General features: G+C 48.4%; 1 protein-coding gene across 1 annotated transcript; it reads right to left on the reverse strand.

Annotated features, from left to right (window-relative positions):
- Positions 1 to 1,055: 1,055 nt before the first annotated feature.
- Positions 1,056 to 22,872, reverse strand: PLEKHO2 (pleckstrin homology domain containing O2). Its single transcript, XM_009985077.2, has 6 exons — positions 22,828 to 22,872; positions 22,268 to 22,420; positions 15,347 to 15,463; positions 7,747 to 7,851; positions 4,913 to 5,011; positions 1,056 to 2,294 (listed from the first exon to the last, which is right to left on the reverse strand). The coding sequence occupies exons 1-6, from the start codon at positions 22,870 to 22,872 to the stop codon at positions 1,056 to 1,058; spliced, it is 1,758 nt and encodes a 585-aa protein (XP_009983379.2).
- Positions 22,873 to 23,685: the final 813 nt, after the last annotated feature.

The raw sequence follows: 23,685 nt of genomic DNA on the forward strand, positions 1-23,685 counted from the left end.
CGCTGCCTGCTGTGCATGCTCCTGTCAGTTAACATCCCAAGCCAACACCGAGAGCGAGCCTAAAGCCAAGGGAACACACATCCCTAAAGCTCCTTAATGACAGCTCTCCTAGGAAGCTCCTGGGGAATCTCCTGGACACAAGTCCTCCAAATGCCTCGCTAATTGTTCCCAGTGATGACGGGGGGATTCAGAGGTACCAGATAGGTATGGTCCTCAATAATCTACGTGCTGTGTTGCTAGAAGACGCTCCTTCAAAAGCCAGGCATCACCTGCTCTTTGCCTCAATCTCCCTATTAATAAACAGGAACGATTAATACTTGCCTGGCAATGATGCACTGAGACTGGCGTTCACTTACGCAGCGCTCAGCGCACCTAAAGCTCCGCCGAGCCAGACTCAGAGAGCGCCTTCGTACAGCTGCTCCAGATCTGAGGACACTACTTGCTTGCCAGTTTTGTTTGCCTCTACGTGAGGTCACTTTTTAACTGTGGATGTGGTTTTATGAGTATCTTTGTAGAAGATTAAACCATTTATCTTTACATTCCTAGATGTCACTGGGCCAGGTGGCCTGGAAAACCTTGCCAGCAAGTGAGCAAACACTGACTACATTTATCCTTAAATGATTTAACTGGGAAAACCAGATAGATGCCAGTGTAATTTGGTATCTGCTTGTCTGTAAATAAAGATAGACAGGGCCTTTTGCTAGAATAGCCATTCTGCTCCTTTCCAAAATCTGGCTTGGTTTGATTACCAGTAATTTTTAAGGCCTGATCCGTTGAAAGGACTTTGGACAGAGTCCTTAAAGAGCATTCACATTTTCAAAACTGTTCAATGTCCTGTAACCTTCTGCTGTGCTAAGAGGATTAGACCCGGACCGGTATGTACAGCATGAAGAGAGAGAGAAAGATGCTATAACTGAAAGCTCAATTCTGTCCCATAAACATGGTGTGTGCCCAGCAAAACACCACCTTTTAAACACTGGCCTAGCAATGGTACAAATCATAAATGGCAAACATTTAGCTTTCATTTTGAGAAAGAAGTCTCTTTGAAGAGTACATCAGGGAGCACTTCTCCTATAAAGAGTCACTAGGTCCTTTTGCTTTTCCTTCTGTTTTTGTGTTGCTTCTTTTTTCAGTTCTCCAAGACCTTTAATTTCTTGCAAGACTTGTGTAGCTTGTCGAAGTTGTTCTACTGCCTCGTTGAGCAATGTCTCTGCCATCACTGGGGGTCCGTTCCCCTCCTGGGCCTTTTCCAAGCCTTCACGTAAAACCTTCTGCAGAAGTTTTTCTGCCTTTTCCCTTTCATTAGTGACTTTCTCCTCCATTTTAGCTAAGCAGTGATGAGAATCCTCAGGGAAACCTTGGCTTGGAAGTGCGCTCTGTGTATTTCTGGGATCAGACAGCAAGTCTCCCAGAGAAGAACTGCGAAGTTTGAAACCTGAAGTGCTTTCTACAGTCGCTTTCTTCTCAACAGTTGCTTTTACATCCTCATGGCCTGTTTCTGTAGCTAAGGAAGTCTCTGTCTTTTCTGCTGAACTTTGCTGTTCCTTCTCAGCAGAGGTCCTCCCATTTCCTTCTTCAGTTTCAGCTGTTGAGGATGTGGAATCTGCCACCTCACTGGCTGTGATCCCATTCACTGGGGGCTTGGAGCTGTCAGACTCCAGGTCTTCCCGAACACCAACTTCCAGGTCACCATGGCCGGAGTTCATTGTGGCTAGCATTTTTTCTGACAGAACCTTAGGAGGAACAGGAGGCTTTGTAACATCTGCAGCAGCAATCTCAGCAAGGTTGTCTTTGCTACTATCTCTTGATGATTTCAAATCTTCTGTGGTTTTAGGCTCAGGGACTGGTTGGTCCCAAGTGACTTTTAGTTTGTCTGGCACGGTCTTAGGAAGAGGAATTGGAGCTTTTGCTACGCCCTGGCTGCTGACCTCAGTGAGGTTCTCTCTGTTCTCCTCACCTGGTGCTTGGGATCCTTTCACATTCTCCTCTGAGCTTACAGAGTCCTCTTCCTTGGCATTTACATTGTCCTTTGATGCCATGCCTTCCTTAAGCTTCTTATCTGGTGGCAATGGAGGAGACAGAGGTTTTTTATGTTCCTTATCAGGAACATTGTTCTCTGTGTCTTGGTTCTCTTTTGTGCCAGTGGGTTTTGTAGGTGGCATAGGTGGCTTTGGAGTTTCTTTCTGAGGTGGCACATCATCACTTTCGCTGATGGTGGAATCAAAGTTTGGTGGTCCGTTGTCTACTATATCCAAATCTAGTCGCAGGATACCGTCCGATGTAGACTTGGCAGCCTGAAACACAAGAGAGAACTTTTTCAATATCTATCCCATCATCAGTCTTGCACTCCATCCTTTAAATTCAAGCTGAAGTGCATGACCCTCACAATCAGCATGGCAAGTGAGGGGCTGCTGCTTCACACATCCACCCCGTTTATAATTAAATCTGTCAGAACCAAAAGGAGAACCTGACTGATAACAAAATGAATGATGAACTGCTTAAGGATGAACTGCTTAAGGATATGGTTTAATGGGGGATTAGGGATGGTTGGACTGGATGATCTCTAAGGTCTTTTCCAACCTAGAAATCTATGAAATCTATGAAATCTATGAAAACTGGTGCTCTTAACTGTAGCTTTTTCTATAGCTCAAGAGCAATCTATGGAGCTTGTCTTCTTCCATGCAGCATCACCCTGTGCTACCCTCCAACAGCAGTAGCCAGCTCTACCAGAGTTCATCTAGTAAGTGAAACCCAGTGTGATCTGCTATTCTAAAATTTAATGAGCTGTGATAATCACGAGTACCAAGCATTTCACCCAACAAAGAAGAAAGTTGGGTCAAATCCCGTACACTGCAGCAAACCTTGAATGCATCGAGTGAAGAACTTCCATCCCCCTGCACAGCCCTGCTTTTTCCCCAGAGCAACACGTTCTGTGAACGTCACAAGCGTTTTGCTGCCGAGTTATTTTTTGCCTGATGGTGCAGCAACTTGCATGAGAGTATCAAAGCTGATAACCATAAGCAGTCAAGAATTAGGACAAAAGCACAGAACTTCTTTTACTACTTCCTTTGAGAAGAAGGTCTCAAAGCCTGTTCTGCAATAACCTTATTTCTTGGTTTTCCGGTCAGTGCTAAGCCATCAGCTCTGCCATATTTTAATTCTTTATCCTGTGGTAGCTGGATCCTTCTACTCCCTTCATTTACAGCATGTCTCCCCAAGGCACACCTGCTTTCTGCTTTTGGGACTGTCATATTTTTACTCAAACACATAAACCATGTTGATCTTCAGATCACTTGGCCGGGGATACTATTGTAATACCGTTGCCTTCTGCTTGCTCCCTCCAACCTGATGTCATCAACAGGGCCAAGCCTCAGCTGGTTAGACCTCCTCCAAACCACAGATTGGGTGCAAATCACTCTAGCAGAGGTGGTTTCCTAAAAAGGATGGACTTAGTAAAGACACTGCAACGTCTAAGCTCTGTGGCCCAGAGGGAGAAATGTGGTGACAGTTCCTGTGTGAAGGGACCCAAAACCACACAAAGGCGTAGCTGCAGCCGGGGCCAGGCTCCTGTAGTGCAGGGAGTTTAGTTAAAGTCTCTCTTGGCCTTTCCAGCCCATCTGAGAGATGGAGGCAAGCTGAATCCTGGCAGCTTGGCCCTGACCCGTCCTCATCTGGCCTGCTTTGATGCTGAAAATCATCGTTCATCCCATTTCCTTCACGACACTGCAGCAGCTGTGATACGCATCTTTCTGCAGGTTCTACCTGCTCCCTTTCCCCTCATTCCTGCTTCTGAATTTGTAAGCCAGTTTCCCCTGAATTTGGCTGCATGTGAGAGGCCTTATGGATATTCATGTTGGAGGTATCTCATGAAAATAGTAAGCTGAGTAGGGGAGAGAGATCTTTTTAGTGCCTGGGGAAAGGCTTCCTACCTTCCTCAACCCATATTAGGCAACAGAGAATCCACACTTCATTGCTGCTGTGACTTTTTTTATGTTTTCCTCTGCGGTTTTCTGGAGAAACGGACAGGAATCTATGATTCATTCCCATGCATTTCTCCAGAACAGACACTCTCCCTCCATTTCTATGCAAAGGAAGAAGTCTCGGGGCACCTCATTTTCTGCACGAGGGTCACCCGAGTGCTGCACATACACATTAGTCAGAGTCTTGGAAGTTTGAAGAAAGGAGGTTTGATTTAAAAACCTTCCTTGGTTGAGATTAATGCTCTGCTAGAATATCAATCTGTCTGTGGAAACTTCTTCATAAACCTCAGGAATCAAACATTAGCAAGAACCTCTCCCGTAGAAATGACCTGTAGGTTTATTTTGTGGTGGTTTTCTTTCTTTTCTTTTTTTTAAGTGACAGATCCAGAAAATCAGTTACGAGTAGACAGCCTAGTCCATAAAGTAGCCTGGGAGAATAATGAGAATAATGAGAATAATTAATAATAATTCTGTTTCAGACCTAAGGAAGGGCTTGTAAGCTTGAAAGCTTGTCTGCTTTTTCCAGTTAGCTTAATAAAAAATTACAGCTTCTCCCCACAGACCTTGCAGTTCTACCTTCAGACCACTGTGGCTACAAAATCATCACTTCTTAGAGAATAAATATAGGAGCTTCGGTCTCTTTTGATTAAAGTGAAACTATAATGGCTCTCACCAGATGGTGAAGCAGCTCATGAGATACGGAAAGCTAAATATATCGTAACGTGTTGCAGCAACTACAGATCTATGGCAACCTGGAGCTTCGTTAGAGAGGTGCTGGTGCAGTCTTTCCTGGAGGAAGCTGTTTCCCTTGTCAGCCTTCTCTGGATTCTCTGTATCTGGGGTTTTCCCTGGGGTTTTGCATCTAAGAGGAAGGAGCAGCTTTTGGTGATGCCAGCTGGGGAGATGGCTCACCCCAGGCCGGGTGCACTTACCTCCTTTAGGTGACTTCTCGTGGGCGGCCGGCGGCCATGGGTCATTTTCACTCTGTCCCGAGTTACATGGTCCAAGGAAAGGCTCTCGTCTACTTTCACCTTTAAAGGGGGCAGAGGAGGGAAAGAAAAAAGGAAGAAGCTCATTAATTTCTCAAGATACATCTGTAAAGTTCTCACAGTCACACATGAAGGGATGCAGCATGTGGATCCAGGAGGGTTTTTGAAGATTTCACTACTACAGTCTTTGCCTCAGACCTTAGTTACAGCCTGTCTGCAAAGCCCTGCACGTATGGGATGGATATTCAAGGTATCTGTTCCATATAGAGCCGAGTTTATCTAACAGATACTCCAAAGCAAAGCTTTGTGATGGCTAACCTCCCCTCTACCTAAGGGCAGGGAAGGAAGGACATACTGCAGCCCAGGCTTGGACCAGCTCCTACATGTGGCAGAGCACAGTGATGAAATTGCTGTTGCCATCTTAGAGGTGAAAGCTCATTAATAATCGTGACCTGACTGTGAACTGTATCAGCAGCGCTTCGTTACAGACCTTCCCTTCTGCAGCTTCGTTACAGACCTTCCCTTCTGCAGCTCTAACGGCTGCGGGATGCTGAAGAGAAGGTGTGAGCAGTGACCTGGATTAATTGCAACTCTAGCTGAATTAACAAATTTATTTCCTGGAATCAGATGAGAAATCCACTGCCTCCTGCACGTGAGGAGGGAGGTCCCAGCTCCCTGGCAGGTATTTCTCTGTGCTGGCTGCCCACCCATGCTGCGATGGCTGAGGCCTGCAATCTGCTCCACGCAGACCAGCAATGGTGAAACGTCAGCGTGTCCCTCGTCTGCTGGCCTTTGTACCACAAGTTTGTATGACAGGAAAGCTGGCGAAGGTGAAACAGGGATTTAAAAGGAAAAAAAATGGGTCCCAAGCCCTGGCTGATATGGCAGAGTGGTTTTACAGCTCTTTCAGCGGAGGACAGCTAATCCAAGCCAGCTGAGGGCTTGACCCATTAGCTTGTGCCTGGCCTGTGGGGAAATGCTTTAAATCTGAGGTCTGATCCTTACTGGAATGAATGGGAATTAGAGGCTGGCTCCTTCTGAGAACCCAGGTCCTCATAAGGAGGATAACTCCAGGCCACGGGGCAGGGAGGTGACCTGAGATCCCACTTGCTGTGCTGCCAAAGGGGTGTACAGGGTCCACTGCCCACTGGAGAGCACAGAGCCACGTGCCGTGCCCCTCCGCACTCTGAGCCGGCGTGGGGTGGCTCCAGCAAGGGCTGAGCAGCATTGCGCTGCAGCACATAAGGAAGAAATTTTTTACAATGAGGCTAGTGAGGCACTGGAACAGGTTGCCCAGAGAAGCTGTGGATGCCCCATCCCTGGAAGTGTTCAAGGCCAGGTTGGATGAGGCTTTGGGCAACCTGACCTAGTGGAAGGTGTCCCTGCCCATGGCAGGGGGGTTGGAACTAGATGATCTTTAAGGTCCCTTCCAACCCAAACCACTCTATGGTTCTATCACATCACACCGCCTACCTGCTGAACCACGAGAGCAGACCTGGCTGCTAAGCTCTCTGCTGCTGGGTTTTATCTTCTCGGGCTGCTGCTGCTCCCAGCTGGTCCCTTTAATTCCATGTGCTACTTCCCACTTGGTCCGAGGGCCCAAGGAACCGCTACACCCCACTACCAGCAGAACCCTGACACTGAGTGCCATTTGCCTTGGCAAAAAAGGAGCATTTTCCAGCCTCTTCTCCTGCTTTTGTCTTTTGCTGAATAAAAGCAAAGCCCAAGCTCTCAGAGTTCGCATCTCCAGCACCATATCTTCAGCACTTAGCCCTCTTCTCAAAACTTTTACTCATTGCTTCCGTTTCCTTGCTGAAACACATGCTTCATCCCCTCGTTACCCTGCCCATTTCTTCTTGAGTCATTCCCGTGATGGTGGTTTTGTGAACTTCCTTTCAGTTGCTGAAACAACTGCAGAATAGATACCGCTCCTTTGGTTTAGTGCAGGCTGATTTACAAGCGAACAGGGAGCAGGGCAAGGTTAGTCAGGCTCTAGGATGTGCAGTTTTCATCCCTGGAGAATTTAGGACTGCAGGTGTGCTGGGGCCAGCTGCGAGGCAGGCAGGTTTGGAGTAACTTTCCACCAGACTTCTCTCCAGACTGCAGGAGGAATAGCTGGTGGACTGAGTCACTACAGATTTTTCCAGTCTTGAAGACTGGGCTATGTCCTAACCAAATACCTCCATTTCCAGACTGCTTGGTGCTGAGGATCATGGCAGCGTAGGGAAGATGAGTCTCTCCAGGCTGCAGCCCCAGCTTTCCACAACTCGGTGCTGCAGCTGCTTCTCTGCACCAGCCGCTTCCATCAGGAGAGGGCAACTCCCATGCATTCCCTGATCCCAAACCCGCTGAAGCCACCAGACTGTCTCCCACTGACTTTGGTGAGCTCCTGTGTCCCATGGGCCTCTTGAGGAGATGTTAGCTCTTAGCAGCACTGACCATCCCTCCATACACCGTCTACTCAAGCAGCTGCCCCTGCCTCCCTGCATTGAACCCCAGCCAGGAGAAAGGGAAAGGTGGCAAGACGTAGGATGGTGCAAAGGGCTCTTTACATGTTCTACCTTCTTGAGCCGGGAACTGGAGTGCTTAAAAGCTCCCAGCCTGCAGGGATGTGACCTGGTTTGCCTTGAAGACCATCTTTCTCTTTCCTTTGAGCATGGCTGGCATGCAGGAGGGACAGGGAGCACGGGAGCTCAGGCAAGTTCTGCTTTCAGCTAAAAAAGCAGTGGATGAGAACTGACACAGAAATACGAGAGTTTAAAAACTGTTCCTCTTACCTCATCAAATACTTTGTTTTTGCCTCTGTTGATTCCTTCATTAAGAGCTTTTATCCACGATTCCTTTTCTTCCGAGGTTGGAGCTTGAAATTTGATATCATGAACCTGCAAGAGCAGAGGGACAATTTTTGCTTAAGCATTCCTCGCCAGGACCAGAGAGGTGGCAATCTGCTCCCTGTGTAGCACTTCAGTTTCCATATAACATCCAGTTCCAGCCTGTGTTTAAACTACAGATTCCTTCGTGCTTTGGCAAGTACTGCACTTCACAGCTCCCATGAACAGGATTTTGTTTTGCTGAACAACTCGTTGCTGTAGTTTTATTTTTGCAGCTAGTAACTAAAGTAGTACGAAAGTAAGAGTTTCTTCCTTCTGCAAAATGCTCGGAATAGCTCTTGGAGCAGCAGCGAGTTGTACAGCGAACGGTCACACTGCCTATAGAGAGTCAGACTGAAAGTCCAAGTCATTTTGTGCTGGTTCAGATGCAATAAAGTATTTTATCTCCAACTTCCTCCCCCAGGCTGAGAGCAACGGGAAGGCTGCATGCAGCAGGCTCTGTCTGCTTCCTAGTTCCTGCAGCTCCACAGAACAGAACTGATACGGGAATTCGGGCTCTGACTTTGGCTGCACTAACCCCGAATCAGCTGAGCACGGATGTGATGAGGCACAAGGGGAACGTATGGGAAAAAATTAACCGTATCTTCTGTTTGCAAATGAAGAAATACAGCCGTGAATGCTACAGACATGGAATCATAGAATCACAGAATGGTTTGGGTTGGAAGGGACCTTAAAGATCATCTAGTTCCAAACCCCCTGCCACAGGCAGGGACACCTTCCACTAGGTCAGGTTGCTCAAAGCCTCATCCAACCTGGCCTTGAACACTTCCAGGGATGGGGCATCCACAACTTCTCTGGGCAACCTGTTCCAGTGCCTCACCACCCTCATTGTAAAAAATTTCTTCTTTAGATCTAATCTAAATCTCCCCTTTTTCAGTTTAAATACACTTTCATACACTTTCTGGGGTTGGGACAGCTATCCTAAGAAGGGAAGAGTCAACCTCGCAAGAGGGAGCTGGCAAGAAGTGTGGGACACAAATAAGGAGGGAGCAATGGGTGATTGTATGGCCCATCTTCCAGCCAGCCAGCTCTTCCCTTCCTCAGGCCAGTCCCATGGCTTTGCTCAGTGTTTCAAATCTCTTGACTGCAGCAGGAACACTAGGTAGGGTGTTATTTATTTCACTGCTGTGTTCTCTGAGCCCTTCACCAGTATTAATGTACACTTCAGGTGAGAGAAATATCAGCTTCACATTACAGATGGCTCTATGGCAGATGGGCTTGGATCCAAACAGCTCCGTGCAATGCCCTAATTTGCCCTGCACAGGCACACAGAAATACTCTTGTGCTAAAGAACATCATCAAAGTCGCAAAATAAAGCACTTCTTCAAAATTAGACAATCCCAATGGTGCCAGGGCAGCCCTAACTCAACCTGTTGTGAATGTTCCTCCTGGCACTGTCCCTAATGACAGGGGTGGCACTTCTTATGGAGCTATTCCATCGTGTGTTTTATCCTCGTGGGTCAATATGTGCTATTGATTGCACTCTGTGTGAGCCCTGCCCTGGAAACAGAATTACTGATTCCCCGACAATCTGTCCTTTGCTGCTTATCACTACAGTATCTGGGGGCCTCACAAATTACTTTTCAGAGCAACAGAAATTATCCACCTCTTACAGGTGGGGAGGTGAGCTACAGAGAGGCTCAGTCAAAACACATACTAGCTGGGTCTCGTTTGGAATATTTTTATTTGGGTATTTAATTTATTTTATTTGGGTATTTAACAGGTTGCCCAGAGAAGTTGTAGATGCCCCATCCCTGGAAGTGTTCAAGGCCAGGTTGGATGAGGCTTTGGGCAACCTGGTGTAGTGGAAGGTGTCCCTGCCCATGGCAGGGGGGTTGGAAAGAGATGATCTTTGAGGTCCCTTCCAACCCAAACCATTCTGTGATTTAACATCCTTTAGCACCTTCCCATTGACTTTAAGAGCAGTTGTAGTCTCAGCCTTTTTGTAAATGAGGCCCCATGTTCTGAAATTGCAGCCACGTCTATATAAAACAGGTACTACATAAAACGAGGGTGTCGAAGCTAATGGTGACTGAGGGCTGAAGGCTCTTAGCAGCTTCCCATTTTGTTTACAGTGCGACAAAGCAACAACAGTTTTGAGTCTCAGCAACTTCTGAAGGTACCATCAGAAGGTACTGCCCTTCCCTTCTGCACTTACACCTCGCTTCAGTGCCACGGTTTTACATCTGCACATCACAGCGACAAAGCCTCGGACCCTCACACCCACCACGGCAAGCTGAGAGTTAAGAAGCAATTTGAAGAAAGATTATTTATTCAATTAGTTTGCACATAAGGTGATGGGACCACATGTCTTCCTGAGAGCTCAGAGGAGAGGCTAGGGCTTGAACCACAGCTCTCTGGAAAAAGAGCCCTTTGTCTGGGGCACAGAAGGGCCACGCCAACCAGGGAACCTAAGGGAAGGCAAGGCTCCAAAACAGTGACAGCCAGATTTTGTTTTAGTCCAAGCAGGCCTGGTTTTGTGTGTGCTTAAAAACTTTTTTTTTTGTTGTTTGGAAACGATTTTGCCCCAAAGCTTTGTGATTACAAAAGCTTATGAGAAAGCTGTACTTGTGAGCAGCTGAGCTGCTGCACTGCCTGGCAAAGACCTGGCAGCCTGCACCAGGGTTTAGAAATCTCCGTACATGTTGTTCAAGGGATGGATTCCTGCCTCACTTCAAGCTTCCTCCTCTAATCTCACTTTCTGTGCCTCATTCCTTACAAAAGCCTCCGGCGTCCCGGAGCTGAGACTGTGACTAAGTGCTGGTGTCAGCAACCCCGCGGCAGGGCAGAGGGAAGGCTCAGGGAGATGTCATTAGTGAGAAGCTGAGATGTCCCTCCAGCACACAACCTTCTGCCGCACAGCCTAACGCTGACCAACTGCCGCGGCCACCAAATGCAGACCCAACGGATGGTGGGGGAAATGGACTCGTGGAAAGACGCTCCCAAGGCATCAGCAGAAAGGGCCCTCTAGTTTCCCGATGGGCTGGGCAAGGAAGGACAAGGATCTGCATGGGACCCTGCTCCCTGTGATGGGACAGCATGGGCAATGCCAGACTCATGCCACTGCAGCCCTGCTCCCTCCTTGCACAAGTCCCTGGGGCTGTGACTCAGAGGGACAGCTTCAAGGCTCCTCCCAGTATGCCCAGTTATCTTTGTTTGAAAACTTTTTTCTCCTTTTTTGGAACAGTACCCGCAGATACCAAGGACGAGTCAGGCTGCTGGGGCTCTGAGGCTGGTGCTCAGGACACTGCCAGTCTTTTTGCCACCTTACAATCCCTCATCCATCTGCATTCATCTGTGGCTCGCGTCCTCGGCCACGGCACTGGGGAGAGGAGACTGACCCAAAGCAGGGTGGAAGCTCGCTATACAGCAGATGGCTACAGAGGAGACGCAGGAAGGAGCTGGAGGAGTTGGTCTTGGTCCTGCCTGCCACTGGGGCTTTGTGCACTAGTCTGAGACCCCTCAGGTCCTCTACGAACAAAGAACAAATTAATTTATCTTGTTGGTATTTGAGTAGTCACAGAACTCAGACAATGTGCCTGAAGATGGACACTCCCCACAAAACGTTAAGCAGGGTCTGTCTTCCAGCAGCAATTTCAGGCAGAGAGCCAGTGACACCAATTCAAGAGGGCAGCAGGCAGGGTTACATATTCGCTCTCCTCCTTGTGAAGCCAGCTGAGACTGAGTCATGCCCTAAACAACAGGCTGGGGTGCCAGGAAAAGCTGTCATGGCCAAACCCAGTGTGACAGTGACCATTGTAAGCCATGAATACAGACCACGCAATTTACTGTCAGTTAACTGGGAGCACAGCATGGCCAGTCAGCTCCTGCTGAATCACTGGCTGGACGTCAGGCAACAAGAGGCTCGCGCACGAGTCACTGGCCGTGACAGCAGTGAGCGCAGTGTCCCCGATTGCTCCGTGTCTTTGCGGAGACATCAGTCTCTTCAAGCAGTGACACTGTCGTGGCTCTGCTGACCCTGCTTTCCAGGAAAGAGGAGTGTTCTCAGGGTCAGTCTGTGATACCTCCACTTCAATGATTTCACAGATAAGCTCTGGAGAACTGTCTAGCTGCAGTTTAAGACCTTTACCAACACTAGAGCTTTGCTGAGCTCTTCTGCTACGCCCTGCTGATCTGCAGCAGAGGTGGGCAACAGAAACCTGTGCCTGCTCCTCAGCTGCTTCAGTGCAAAGCCTGGTTTGGGCTTCAGTTCGGTGGGGCTGGGCTAAACTGGAGTGTGATCTGCTTGCGAACTGCTGGTTTAGGTGTGGGAATGTGTTCCTGTCTGCTGACTTTTGGTATGGGGTGGTCACCTCCAGCAGAAGCTGGGATAGTAACATCTTAAACTATCAAGAGTGCACCAGAGTCTGTCTGCCAGACGTGAGGTCATCTCCTGCCTTCTTCTACATGACTTTGTCAGGTTAGATCACGGAGGGGAAAGTGGAAGCCAAGGGGCTGTCAGTTAGAAGATTCTTGTGTTTTTCTGCAGCTGAACCAAGAGCTACCTCACCCCTGGGAATAACACAGCGTCTCTGCCAAACTGGCAGACCCCAGGAGCAGACTCCTCCATGCACAGGGCAAACGTGCCTCACCGCAATCTACTGCAGCTTCCAGCCTGCCGAAGGCAGCTGCAGGTATCTCCAAAGTCAACTCCGGGAAAAATCAGCTATGGAAGTTTCCACCTGTGACCACAGGTGTGGAGTCTGTGCCCAGCCGTGCTAGGAAAGGACGCGTGGGGAGCTGCAGTCCTTGCTTGTGGACTCTGTTCTTTACTACCACCCTCTTTCTTCCCATCCTTAAGTTTCCCCGGCAGCTGAAGGCTTTCAGACCTGCTGAACACCAGGCTTGCGCCAACCTCTGTAGTCTCTAGGCATCATTTACACTGCTTTCTGCATCGTAAGTATGTTTTAAAGTCTCCAGTCCAAGTCTGCTGCCTTCCTTACAAGCTCTGCTCTCTGCATCCAACAGTTTTTATTTAATTACTGTGGGTGGAACGAAGCGATTTGAGATTTCAAAGCAGAAGGGGTCTTTTGCACGCTTCCAGCTTCCTTTGCTGAAGAATCGAAGCTCCGAGGGCAGCGCTTTGTTTCAGTTCCACACCAGTGCAGGTGTGTGACATGCTCATATTGTCACAGCTTCACAAAAAAGTCATCCTTGTGAGCAGGGCAAGCAGAATCTGGGGTACGTCCATCAAAGACTAGTGTTTCACAAGGCAACTTATTTATTCGGATGCAAGTCTGGCTGCAGAGTAGTTTTAACTGACTGATGCATGTCCTCTGCTCTTCAAGAATATCCCATCTAAGATATAAACCGGGATTCCCTTACAGCTAAACTGGCCTTTCAAGAGGGAAACTCCTATTTGTGTACTGAAACAGCAACGGCCTTTCCTAGCTTGTTCCTAAGTCCCACAAACTCACTGGCTTGCTGCATTCCTCAGCACTGTGTTCAGGAGATGTGGCAAAAAACCCCAAACCTAGCAAGATCTGGCAAGGCAGCTTCACAGGGTGATTTTAAGCTGTGGATGGCAGCAAGCCTCCCAAATGGAAAATGTTTAGCTGATATATATGGTCACAGCTGCAATTTCAAAACAGAAGGAGGACAGTTGTGTACATTGGCCTCCTAACTGAAGCCTGTTCTAACATCTGCCAAAGTATGTTGTGTGTCAACTCCCTCACCAGATTCCCAGCCAAAAGGAGGGTGGGAGGGGAGCTACAAACAGGGAACTTTTCATTTATAAAAGCCCTTCCTTTCACCAAAAGAGCCTTATAAAAAGTAGCCTCTATCTATGTCTCCATTTAATCAGTGGCATGAAAAACAGGGGAGCTGTAAACTTGCCAGCGTGCCAAAAGGATGAAGTTACCCTTTTGGGGCACAGTTTGGGCACATCTTTCTCCGAGCAAGAAACGAAAGGTTTAGGAACAGGTCGCACACCCTGTGTTGATTCACGCAGTGGCGCAGAGACATGGGCAGCTATGACACATTTCTCTCTAAGTAATATAACTTGCAGATAATAATAATTGCTCTGTGCCGCCCATCTCTGAGCACACAGGCTTTCATCTGTCTCCCTGGGAATAGGTGTGCACTTGTAGTTACTGAGCCACCCTCCAGAAAACACACCAAGCCCGCCAGGGTTAGCCACTCGCCATCTAAAATTGACGTTATTTCTGATTAATTAAGTTACAAAACAAACCCTAAAGCTCCACTCGGACTGGCGAGACTCACTGCTCTGGGATGCGGTGCTAAGCAGGAGCTCACTAGCCCTGGTTGCAAATTTCCAGGCTACCATCACTTCGGTGCATGCTGCTTAATATCACTTTTCTCCCCGATACAGACTGTGCCTATTTGCAAAACGAACATCATTCACCTTCTCTCTTCACCCCCCCTGTGGTCCACGTGAGTGTTTCGGGGCAGGACAGTCCTTATTTTGTTGTTTTGAATGAAGTTTAGCACAATGGTGCTCTGAACTCAGCTGGGGTCTGATTATACAAATAAACACGAAGTGACTGGAGTGAAAGAATAAGCAGCAATGACAAGAAGGACTAAACAATCTCCATTTATTTAAACAAAATGGAGATGGAGGAACGCAGGCAGGTTAGTATTTTCGCTCGTTCACATTCTTATGGAAATGAATATGTTTTGTACCTCAAAACCTCACAGATTTGCATGGGGGAGATTTAGTACGATCCCTTAGGTCAATAAAATCACACTGAAATTAGAAGTAAATCAAAGTGCGATTCCTCAGAACACCAGAAGCATCCTAGCCCATAAAGATGCTGAAACGGGTAGCATGCGAGTAGGAGCTAAGGAGAACTTCCAAAGTATGCGCAGTGATGATGAACCCATGTAGGAAGTCAGGCAAGTGTGCCCTTGCATACAGTCTGTGCTCAGATGGATGTATAGCTTCTTTGCAATGCCAGTCTGGTTGTTACGTTCTGGATCTAACCAGAGGCTGCGCAGGAAGCTAAAGACATAGAGTTTTGTGAATCCCGCAAAATAAATCTTTTCTCTTAGGAACTGTTTGGCTGCAAGTCACTTTGCACTGGAGTTTCACAGATCAACGGTTCCAGCTTCAGGAACTGCCTTGGTACATGGATCGGGATCATTGATTTCACTGGAACTTGAGCAAAACTACAGCACGTACAGCTGGGAGAGAGACACCTCCTCGCCCAGAGCACATGGGGGAACCACAGGGAACGGTCATGCTCCACTGCTCAGGGAGTACTGGAAGGAAGACAACCATAAGGCGGGAAAGATACCAAGAGGAAAAAAATTGAGTGGCAGGAAGACTCTTTCCTCCCCACAAGAAGAAAGTCTACAAGACAGCAGCGTTCCTCCTTACACGCTGTACACTATTCACAGCTATAGGGCATTTCTTCTGGCTGCCACAGAGCTAAAGCTCAGAGCCTTCCATCTGCTCTGGGCACAGCTGCCTGGGAACTCATTTTGGAGCCTGCAGACTTGAGGGTGAAGAGAAAGGCAATCCTACCTTCTTACCCGGGGAGCGGATTAAAATGAAACGGTTTTTCCTTTTCAGTAGCGCACGCAGTTCCTGGCACTTGTCGTAACTCTCCAGCTCCACTGTTTCTATGCACTTCTGTTCATCCTGCAGAGAGGGAACGAAACATGATGATGAAGGCATTGATATCAATCACATACCATCAAGCTGCATGTCTTCCCCTTGCATCTGTCTAAAAGCTCTTCTGCCTTAAAAATAACCTGCATGCAGACAGCAAGCCCCCATAAATCAGGCTGGCATCTCACTAAGAAAACATCCTAGTCTTTAAGCTACAGGCCGATTTGTGGCTAGTGGTCCACAGTGGCTCAGGAAATAACACGTTGTGGACAGTAACACCAGCCTCTGCCATCTCTGTTGGCCTCAGCCAGGGATCTATACCCAGAAACAAGGTGGGAAGGTCTTTGCCCATCATCCTGCCCCAGCCATAGGCTGAGAACATGCTGTCAGTCCTGGCATAGGAGAGAGGAACAACATGATGTGCTTTGATAAACCTTCCCAGCACAATCTCAGAGTCCTCCCCAGCCTTCCCCTTAGCCTGGGGACACTGCCCCCTCCCCACAATGAACGCAGGAGATGTTATTCTGCTTTTTCACAGGGAAGACGACGCAAACATGACGGACCACCAGCCCGCCAGGAAGCCCAAGGTAGAGCGGAGATAAGAGGTGAGTCATGCCACCATGCTGAGCCTCTGCAAGGTCAGCGGGTGCCACGTGCGATGGGGCCACGCTCCTCTTGCAGCCACGCTCTGAGCTGTCAAAAACACTTAAGATTGGAAAAATGGTCCCGTACAGCCAGCGAAAACGTCTGGGCCAGCGTCTCAGTGGGGAATATTTATCTCTGGTGTATCTGCACTGATGACTGCCGGCCGCGATCTTGGCTTGCTTCTCCCAGGAACATAACTAAAATTCCACACGTGGTGCGTGGCTCAGTTCAGCTGCGGAGCACCGTCCCTAATAGGAATCGCAGCGTAACGCTGGGCAGACAATGTTCTTCATGTCTCGGTAGCCCAGCAGAGACCAAAGCTCCCTTTTACTAAGTATTACACAACTAAGCAGTGAGAATCGCAGAGCAGTTCTTGCTGGTGAAGTGCTACAGTCAGCGTGCCTCGTGAACCTCTCTATTACCAGCCCAAATTAAAACCACTGGCCACAACCATCCCCAGCTCAGGCTCCCAAGGCAGCTCCTCGTACCCGTACGAGTTGGTATTCAGTAATTCCTGTAGCAGAGAGGGGGTGTGGGATGAGGAAACATGTCGTAGCCAGGAAGCTGCTGCGTGGCTGGAGGCAGGGAATGGAGAGTTCAGAGGGAAGTGGGCTGCGGGGAATTTCCTCCCTTTACCACTTGACATTTAAGTCGCCGTGCAGAGCTCAGGCTGCGTTTGTTTTTTTTTTTTAACCCTCCTATCTGGGGATGGTGGCCCGGTGCCGGTACGCAGAGCAAGTTTTGAGTCGCCAAGGGATGTCTGGATCTAATTTAGGTTTATTATTTTAATGACATTACTGTTTATTTCATTTAACACTGAGTAGGTGAACGTGACCAGAGAACCGGGAAAATGTGTGCTAGGAGGAGGAGATGAATCCTGCCCAAACCTAAAACCCAGCAGATAAAATCCTGCTGACGTTACTGAGCCCTTTGAAGGCACAAGGCTCCTGCTGCAATCCCGGTATTGCAATGTCGCTGCGAAAGGACAGGGATGGAAATAATAACCCCTCAGCGGCCAACAAATGCTGGAGGAGGGTGAGGTCAGGAATACATGCCTCGGGGACGGGTGATCTCATCCTGGCCTTTGGTGGACAACCGCCCACATCACAGCACTGCCGCGCGGCCGGTGCGGTTACCAGCTCCAACGTGAAAGTTTGCTGGGCTCAGGACGTAGGCGGCTTTGGAAACACTCTGACCAGAGACCAGCACGAAGACTCCTGCCCACCCTCCCCGCTCTCCAGAGTGGCTCTGTCCCCAGCAGAGCCCAGCACGTCCCCATGTCACCCTCCGTGTCCCCATCATCCTTTCCGCTTCTCGGAGGCGAACCTTCCCTCTGACCCTGTGCGAGCTTCCTAAGAATAGCGGGCACCAAGCTGGAGGGCACGAAGGACACAGAAGGGGGGAGAGCTGTGGTTTTGCCATGACAACACCTCTTGCCTTCCAGCTGCCCCACTTCTTCCTGGGGAGGCTTTGGAGACTCCAGCCTGGTCAGGGAACAAGGATCAGCGAGGATGGAGACATGCAGGACCCAACCACCCAGAGGCACTGGCTTGAGCTATGGCTCCTTCATCGCAATAGACTTGAACGTCTCAAGTAAGTTATCCTCTTTAGGGAGGGTGGGGAAGAAAGCAGCCAGAGAAATAAGAAAACTCCACATCTGAAGGAAAGGAAAAGCATCTGAGTCCAGGGAGCTCCAGAAGGAGGCTTTTGTCTCTGTTCTACCCTTGGCAGCGGCTGTTCCCTCTCTGCGATCCTACCTGGGTCACAAAGAGATCTTTTATGTTTGTCCTGCATCACTAAGATAAAGACCAAAGGGCCCGACCCTGCCGCATGTCTCCAGGTCCCCTCAACCTCCTGGGAGCAGAAGGGTACTCAGCATCACACAGAGACAAAGTCACTTCCAGACTCCTACCCCAACACACGGGTCTCAGACACGTGTTCTGGACAAGCTCCTGCTCAGTTCAGTCTCTAGTGTCCCAAAGAAGTTACAGCAACCCTTTTACACCGGCCTCGGACACAAAGGTTGAGCCCTGACCAGGGTGGTCACACCTCCCTGTGGTGCACAGCTCGCAGGGTCATCCCATGGAGCAGCATTTGCTGCTGATCAAGGCAGGGAATTCCCTTCAGGCTACCTTTCTCTTTTCCTCTACAGATTTTAGGGCTTGTTTTTCAAATTGCTTTTGTGCTTGCTGTAAGGGACAATCAATAAGACACTTAAAATCCTGGTACAGAAACCCCTACATTCATGATTTAATGCAGAAGACCAATTCCATTAGCTATTTGTGGAGCAGACGCAGCAACTTAAACACATATGTGTCTGTAAGCTTGGGCCTTAAGAAGAAAATTACTGAACACCTGAACATATTAATGCATGTACTTAACCAAAATAAAAATCACACTTGGCAAACAATTTCCTTAAAGAAAAGTTGATAAAAAGGGGAAAAAAGACCCACTGAAATTTTTATTTATGAGAAGGTAAAATTTCCAGCAAAGACCTCTTCATTGACACATTTTCATGAGCTGTGACCCTCAGCGTGTAAGGTCTAGCCTGCCTGAAATGACAATTTACTTCTCCATCTGAGGATCTTAAAGTGTTTTAATAAATCACTTTTGGGCGTACATTGCTATCACTTCACCAGGGCAAAACGCAGATGTTTAACTGCACAACTGAGTGGGATCCTCTGGTTCTAGAAGACTCTTTATCTGGTAGGTTTTTTTCCCTGTCAAATAATACACTTTAAAAAAAAAACTAAAACAACAAAAAAACCCACCCAACTCTAACCACTAACTGCACTGTTTAGGGAAGAAAAAGCAATCCCAGGACTGATGCTCTCTCATCCATGGAGCGCTGATATTGATCTGTGTAGTCTCTCTGCACAGGATTGCCTGTTCTTCAGATGCTCTCTGTTTTGCCAGGCTTAATTTTTATTCTGGTGAGAATATGCAGAGACAAGACGACAAGAAATACCATTAGAAAATAACCTGCTTGGCTCTGCATGGGCCTGCACAGAACCTGCAATTCTTCCCTGCGATTTCTGAGCGGTTCCTCGGGATCTGAGCCGTACGTATTTGCATCGGTGCCTCTTGTCCTGACATTTGAGCGTATAGTATCACAGAAACATCTTGCTTAACTGAGTCTTGGTTTGCATGAGGGTCCAGATGTGGGGTGCTGTAGATGAAGGCAGAGCCGACAAGAAGAAATCCATCTCCCTTCATTTCATAGTTGCTGAAAGAAACCTGAAGCCTGGTGGCATGACTTTCACCCCCCCATCTGCTCCAGGTAATACAATAGCCAGTTGCAATTTGCCTTTGGGAGGCAGCTCCGCTTTAAACCAAACCCAAAGCCTGACGAACAGATACAACACGGGAAACACGCTCCCGGGGCAGGTCGGGAGAACATTCCAGGAGATTGCTGTTGATGATGATAAATACAGTTATTTGTGTTCTGCTCAGACTGTGCTTTCCGGTGACACGGTACGACGGTATTGCCTGCATCTCGTGTCGGCTGTCCCCTCTGCTCTTGTTTTGCACACACAAACCTCAGCTACAAGTGCAGCCAGCCTCATGCAATTGCATAAACAAGCGTGTCTGCATACGAAACAACTCCTAAAGGCTTAACACCTCTTCGTGAAGGGCTCCAACACACCAGGGGCTGATAAAAGCACAAAGCGGCCAAGTCACTAGCTCAGTTCCTGGAAATCTGATGGGCTCAGACCAGTTGAAATACTCAGCCTCTGAACCTGCCCTCCCACATGGAAGCTGACGTCCCTCCCGTTTAACCCATATAGGTCTAACTTAGGATATATACAGAAAGACGCTTATATTTCTGTTGCCTGAGGCTTTATCTCCTTTCTTTTTCTCAGGTCCCAATTCAGCAAGCACTGAATAATCCTATTTAAAAATGTTTCAGCCTGAGAATTCTCTAGGATGCTGTGTTTGGCTCCAGGGTCACACAAAGCAGGACAGGTACGTGGAGAAGGTCCAGTGGGGAAAACAGCAGCTTGAGCTCCAGAAATAAAAGCCACCGTAGCGCGCTGCACCGCAGACTCTCCTTTGACATTGAGCAAAGCCCTTCTCATCTCAAAACCTCAGTTCCCCAGTCATTAAGATGGAGACAGCAACACGGCCCTAACTTACGTTAAAGGACGATAAATACAGTAAGAAACATGAACTGCCTCGATTCTGAGGCAACGGGACCCCTCCTGAGAGCAGAAAATTGCCATTTCCTTTAGTTCCCCTGTAGTAAGTCTGCACAATCACATGCTATCCTATTGTGCTACCAGATAATTTTGTAGCAATTTCCTCTCCTAAGACATTTGACTTCGCTGTAAGCCAGTTTAATAGCCTATAGATATTAACATGATCTCTTATTTACAATAATGGGACCTTGTAGCTACTGTAGCTTACAGATGCAATTTATTACAGGATGTTACCACAATCCGCAGGCTACCAGAAAACATTATGCCTGGTTGTTACAAATGCCATTTTCCTTGTTGAGATAATAAAATAACCCTTTAAATGATTGGGATTTTTCCTTCTTCTGAACGTCTGTGAAAATTAATCTTACTTGAAAAGCCTCCTTTTCCCCTGTGGTAATGAGAGCCTCCATATATCTTGTTTTTAAAGGCATGCCCTTTAAACAAACAAACAAACAAACAAAAAAACCCAAAACTGCGTCATGTTTATAGATTTTGAATCTGCAAGTTCCTGGAGCTTCAGCTGGAGTCAACAGGTGTCCAGAGCACTGGGAAGCAACTAGCAGAGACTCAACAGTTTGCAGGACCAGGCTGCATCCTTCTGCCTAAGCGAAACCCCCACCACTTGGCCTGCCTTCCAGGCTGCTCATCACCTGACATTGACTTCTCATTTCGTTATTCTCTCACTCTTCATGACACTTCGAAACTAAGAACAAACGGCCCTGGAAAGCTTTGGGATTCGGGAAGAGCAGGAGCGTTCAGCATACGGGAGGAGGTAATACCCTTTAACCTAAACTGTTTATAACAAATCTTCTTTATTAGGCAATAGTATGTTTTGAAAAAAAAGAGAACCAAACTCATTGTCACCTGTTGTTCCTGAAACCATCGCAGCAATGCAGCTGCTGAAACATTTCCCCATTCTTCTTCCCTTGACACGCTGCACAGAAGCTTCACATGATTTTGGTTTTATATCATCGTGATCCCCCACAAATGACCTGGATCCCCTTCGTGTCAGACACCACACAGGCATGTGGTCCTTGTGCAGACATGGAGCACGAAATGCTCCTCCATCCTGACGCGCACACGAACTCCAAGCTGCAACACCAGCAAGGCTTAGACTTACCCACCTCTCATCTCAGACCTCTCTGGGTTGTAGCTTATGCTCTGCACTGTAACTCCTAACTTTCGAGGCAAACTCTGCTCTTGCAGAAGCCCCATCCAGCCCAGGAACCGAGGACCTGACTCAGGAAAGAGCCACCTTTGCAGCCCAGCAGGACCAGCCCTGCGCTCTCCATTCTTCTCGCATGAAGATGCAGGACAGATCTGGCTTGGCTTTTCTTTCTCATTTGATTGGAAACAGCTTGAAATGAGGCCATAAACTTCAGGCACACAATTTATCTAGGAAAGTCCAAGACCAGGCTCCCAGGGGTCCTTCACTCAGTACTGGCTCAAGTAAAGGGAAAGGAGGAGCCAAATTCAGCCCGTGTCCTTGCTTAAGGAGGACAGCAAGCACTCCCAATCTCACCCTGAGTCCATCGGTGGCTAAATGAAACCCCGAAGAGTCTGGCTAGCAACAATTTGAGCTGCTTGAGGGGTGCCAAACAGCTGCAGGGTTGCCTGCTGATCGTTCCTTCCAGCGGCAGGTGGGAAGTCAGCCTGCTACAATCCAGTTTTATCCTTTAAATGCCAAAAAACACATAGGACATATCCTGCTTCCGCCCAAAGCTTTGCTCCGTTCGCCTTCTCACAGGATGTCCTGCCCTCGGTTTTTTTCTTCGGCAATGGCACTGTCAAAATATTTACTGGCTAAAATATTTATGATATACAATATACTCTAAAATGCAGCCCCTCTCTCTTCCTTCCATCATTTACCCTTCCCAGAAGAAGCCCTTTTGAAACAAATGGGCTTGAAGGAAAAGCGAAAAACACAAGAATGTGTGTCACCAAGGGCCTGATCCTACCCCTCATTCAAGGCCATTAGCTGTGACCATACCTCGTCCTCAAAGACCACGAGCTGCGTTTTCCGTAGCTGGATGTAACGATCCTTCCATAATCCCAGGAGCCCCCCACTGCTTTTCTTAATCCAGCCGTATTTCTCTGCGGTCGGAGCAGACTTTGGTTTCTCTGAGACCTCCTCCTTTGTATCCTGCAAGGACAGAAGGGAGAAGGAATTATGTCAAAAGCACTTTCCACCCATTTAATGAGGGTCACCAAAAAGCCTGACCAGATAAGACCTCAGAACCCACCACGTGTGGTTCCTCTCCACCACATCACAAGGGAAAAGATTGGCATCTTCCAGAGGAAAACTCAACCAGCTCCCACAGGACTGGGGAGCCGGCGTGCACCCTGGCCACCCCTGGGGATGCTGTTGGGATGGTCGCAAGTCCACCTTGCTCCTCTGCTTCCCTCTCTTCCCTCTCCCCGCTCGCTTGTGCACCAAGCGCTCCTGGAAAATGAGCACCCTCCTCTCCGCTTTGCTCCCCAAGCTCCCTCACGAACCCCAGCAGGACGGATCCTGCTGCCATCAGTAGCAAGGCTCATATTTTAGCCCACAGCCACTTCCACAAGCTTCTCCTCTAGGTCTCTACATTTGGTCATCGCCCCCAAACCAACTCCCGCAGGCAAAGCTATGGCACGAGGGCCAGGATTTCCTCACATCTGCACTAAAATGTTCCCAGCAGGCTCCTGCATGGTTTGTAGGCAGAGGGAAGGACGAGCAGAGAAGGCAGCACCAAGAGCGGTGGGTTTTTCTGTCCTGCCTTTAGCTCCTTGCTGTTTGTCACAGCCTGATCTCGCCCACCCGCAGCAGCACAGGGATCCCAGCATCCTGCACTGGGAGGCTGCTGGCTTTCCAGACCTGGTAAAAAACAGGAGATGCATGGCTTTCCTGCTTTGAAAAAACCATCAAGAAATATCCAATATCAATATTCTCATCAAATGGAGACAGGAAACCTAAGACGGGGAGCGGAGGCAGTCAGGCTTTTTAGCTGACTGCCCTCACGAGCAGACTCAGTTAAATATGAGAGTTGTCCTCCCCTCCGGTGCACAGGAAGAGCCTTTGCAAAGGCAGGATTCCCGTTTGCCTCCCTCGGAGCGCCCCGCTGCCCCCAACCCCCCGTGAACCCCTCAGTAAGCCTCTTTACCCGAAGCGAGGTGAGAAGAATCCCTCGCTGAGCCAAATCCCCTTACACAAACACCTCACCAACCTTGTGACTTGTTAGGAGAAGCCAACTCCAAGTCCTCCTTCCAGGAACCCCACTGTCCCCCCAGACTCAGTTTCCTCCACGTCCCCATCTCTAACAGCAGCAATCCTGGTGCAGAAAGGCAGCACGTTTGCACAAACCCAGAATGCAGGACAAGGGCAGCATCATAGAATGGTTTGGGTTGGAAGGGACTTCAAAGATCATCTAG

The sequence above is a fragment of the Tauraco erythrolophus genome, chromosome 14, assembly GCF_009769465.1.
Source record: "Tauraco erythrolophus isolate bTauEry1 chromosome 14, bTauEry1.pri, whole genome shotgun sequence".
Taxonomy (NCBI): Eukaryota; Metazoa; Chordata; class Aves; order Musophagiformes; family Musophagidae; genus Tauraco; species Tauraco erythrolophus.

Excerpts from the sequence above, each read along its gene's own strand:
- PLEKHO2 (XM_009985077.2), bottom strand. The coding sequence starts at position 22,872 with ATGACCAAATGTAGAGACCTAGAGGAGAAGCTTGTGGAAGTGGCT. Across the intron at positions 15,464-22,267 it reads TCGTGGTCTTTGAGGACGAG|GATGAACAGAAGTGCATAGA; the intron begins GTATGGTCACAG and ends CCCTCTCTGCAG. Across the intron at positions 2,295-4,912 it reads CGAGAAGTCACCTAAAGGAG|GCTGCCAAGTCTACATCGGA; the intron begins GTAAGTGCACCC and ends CTTGTGTTTCAG.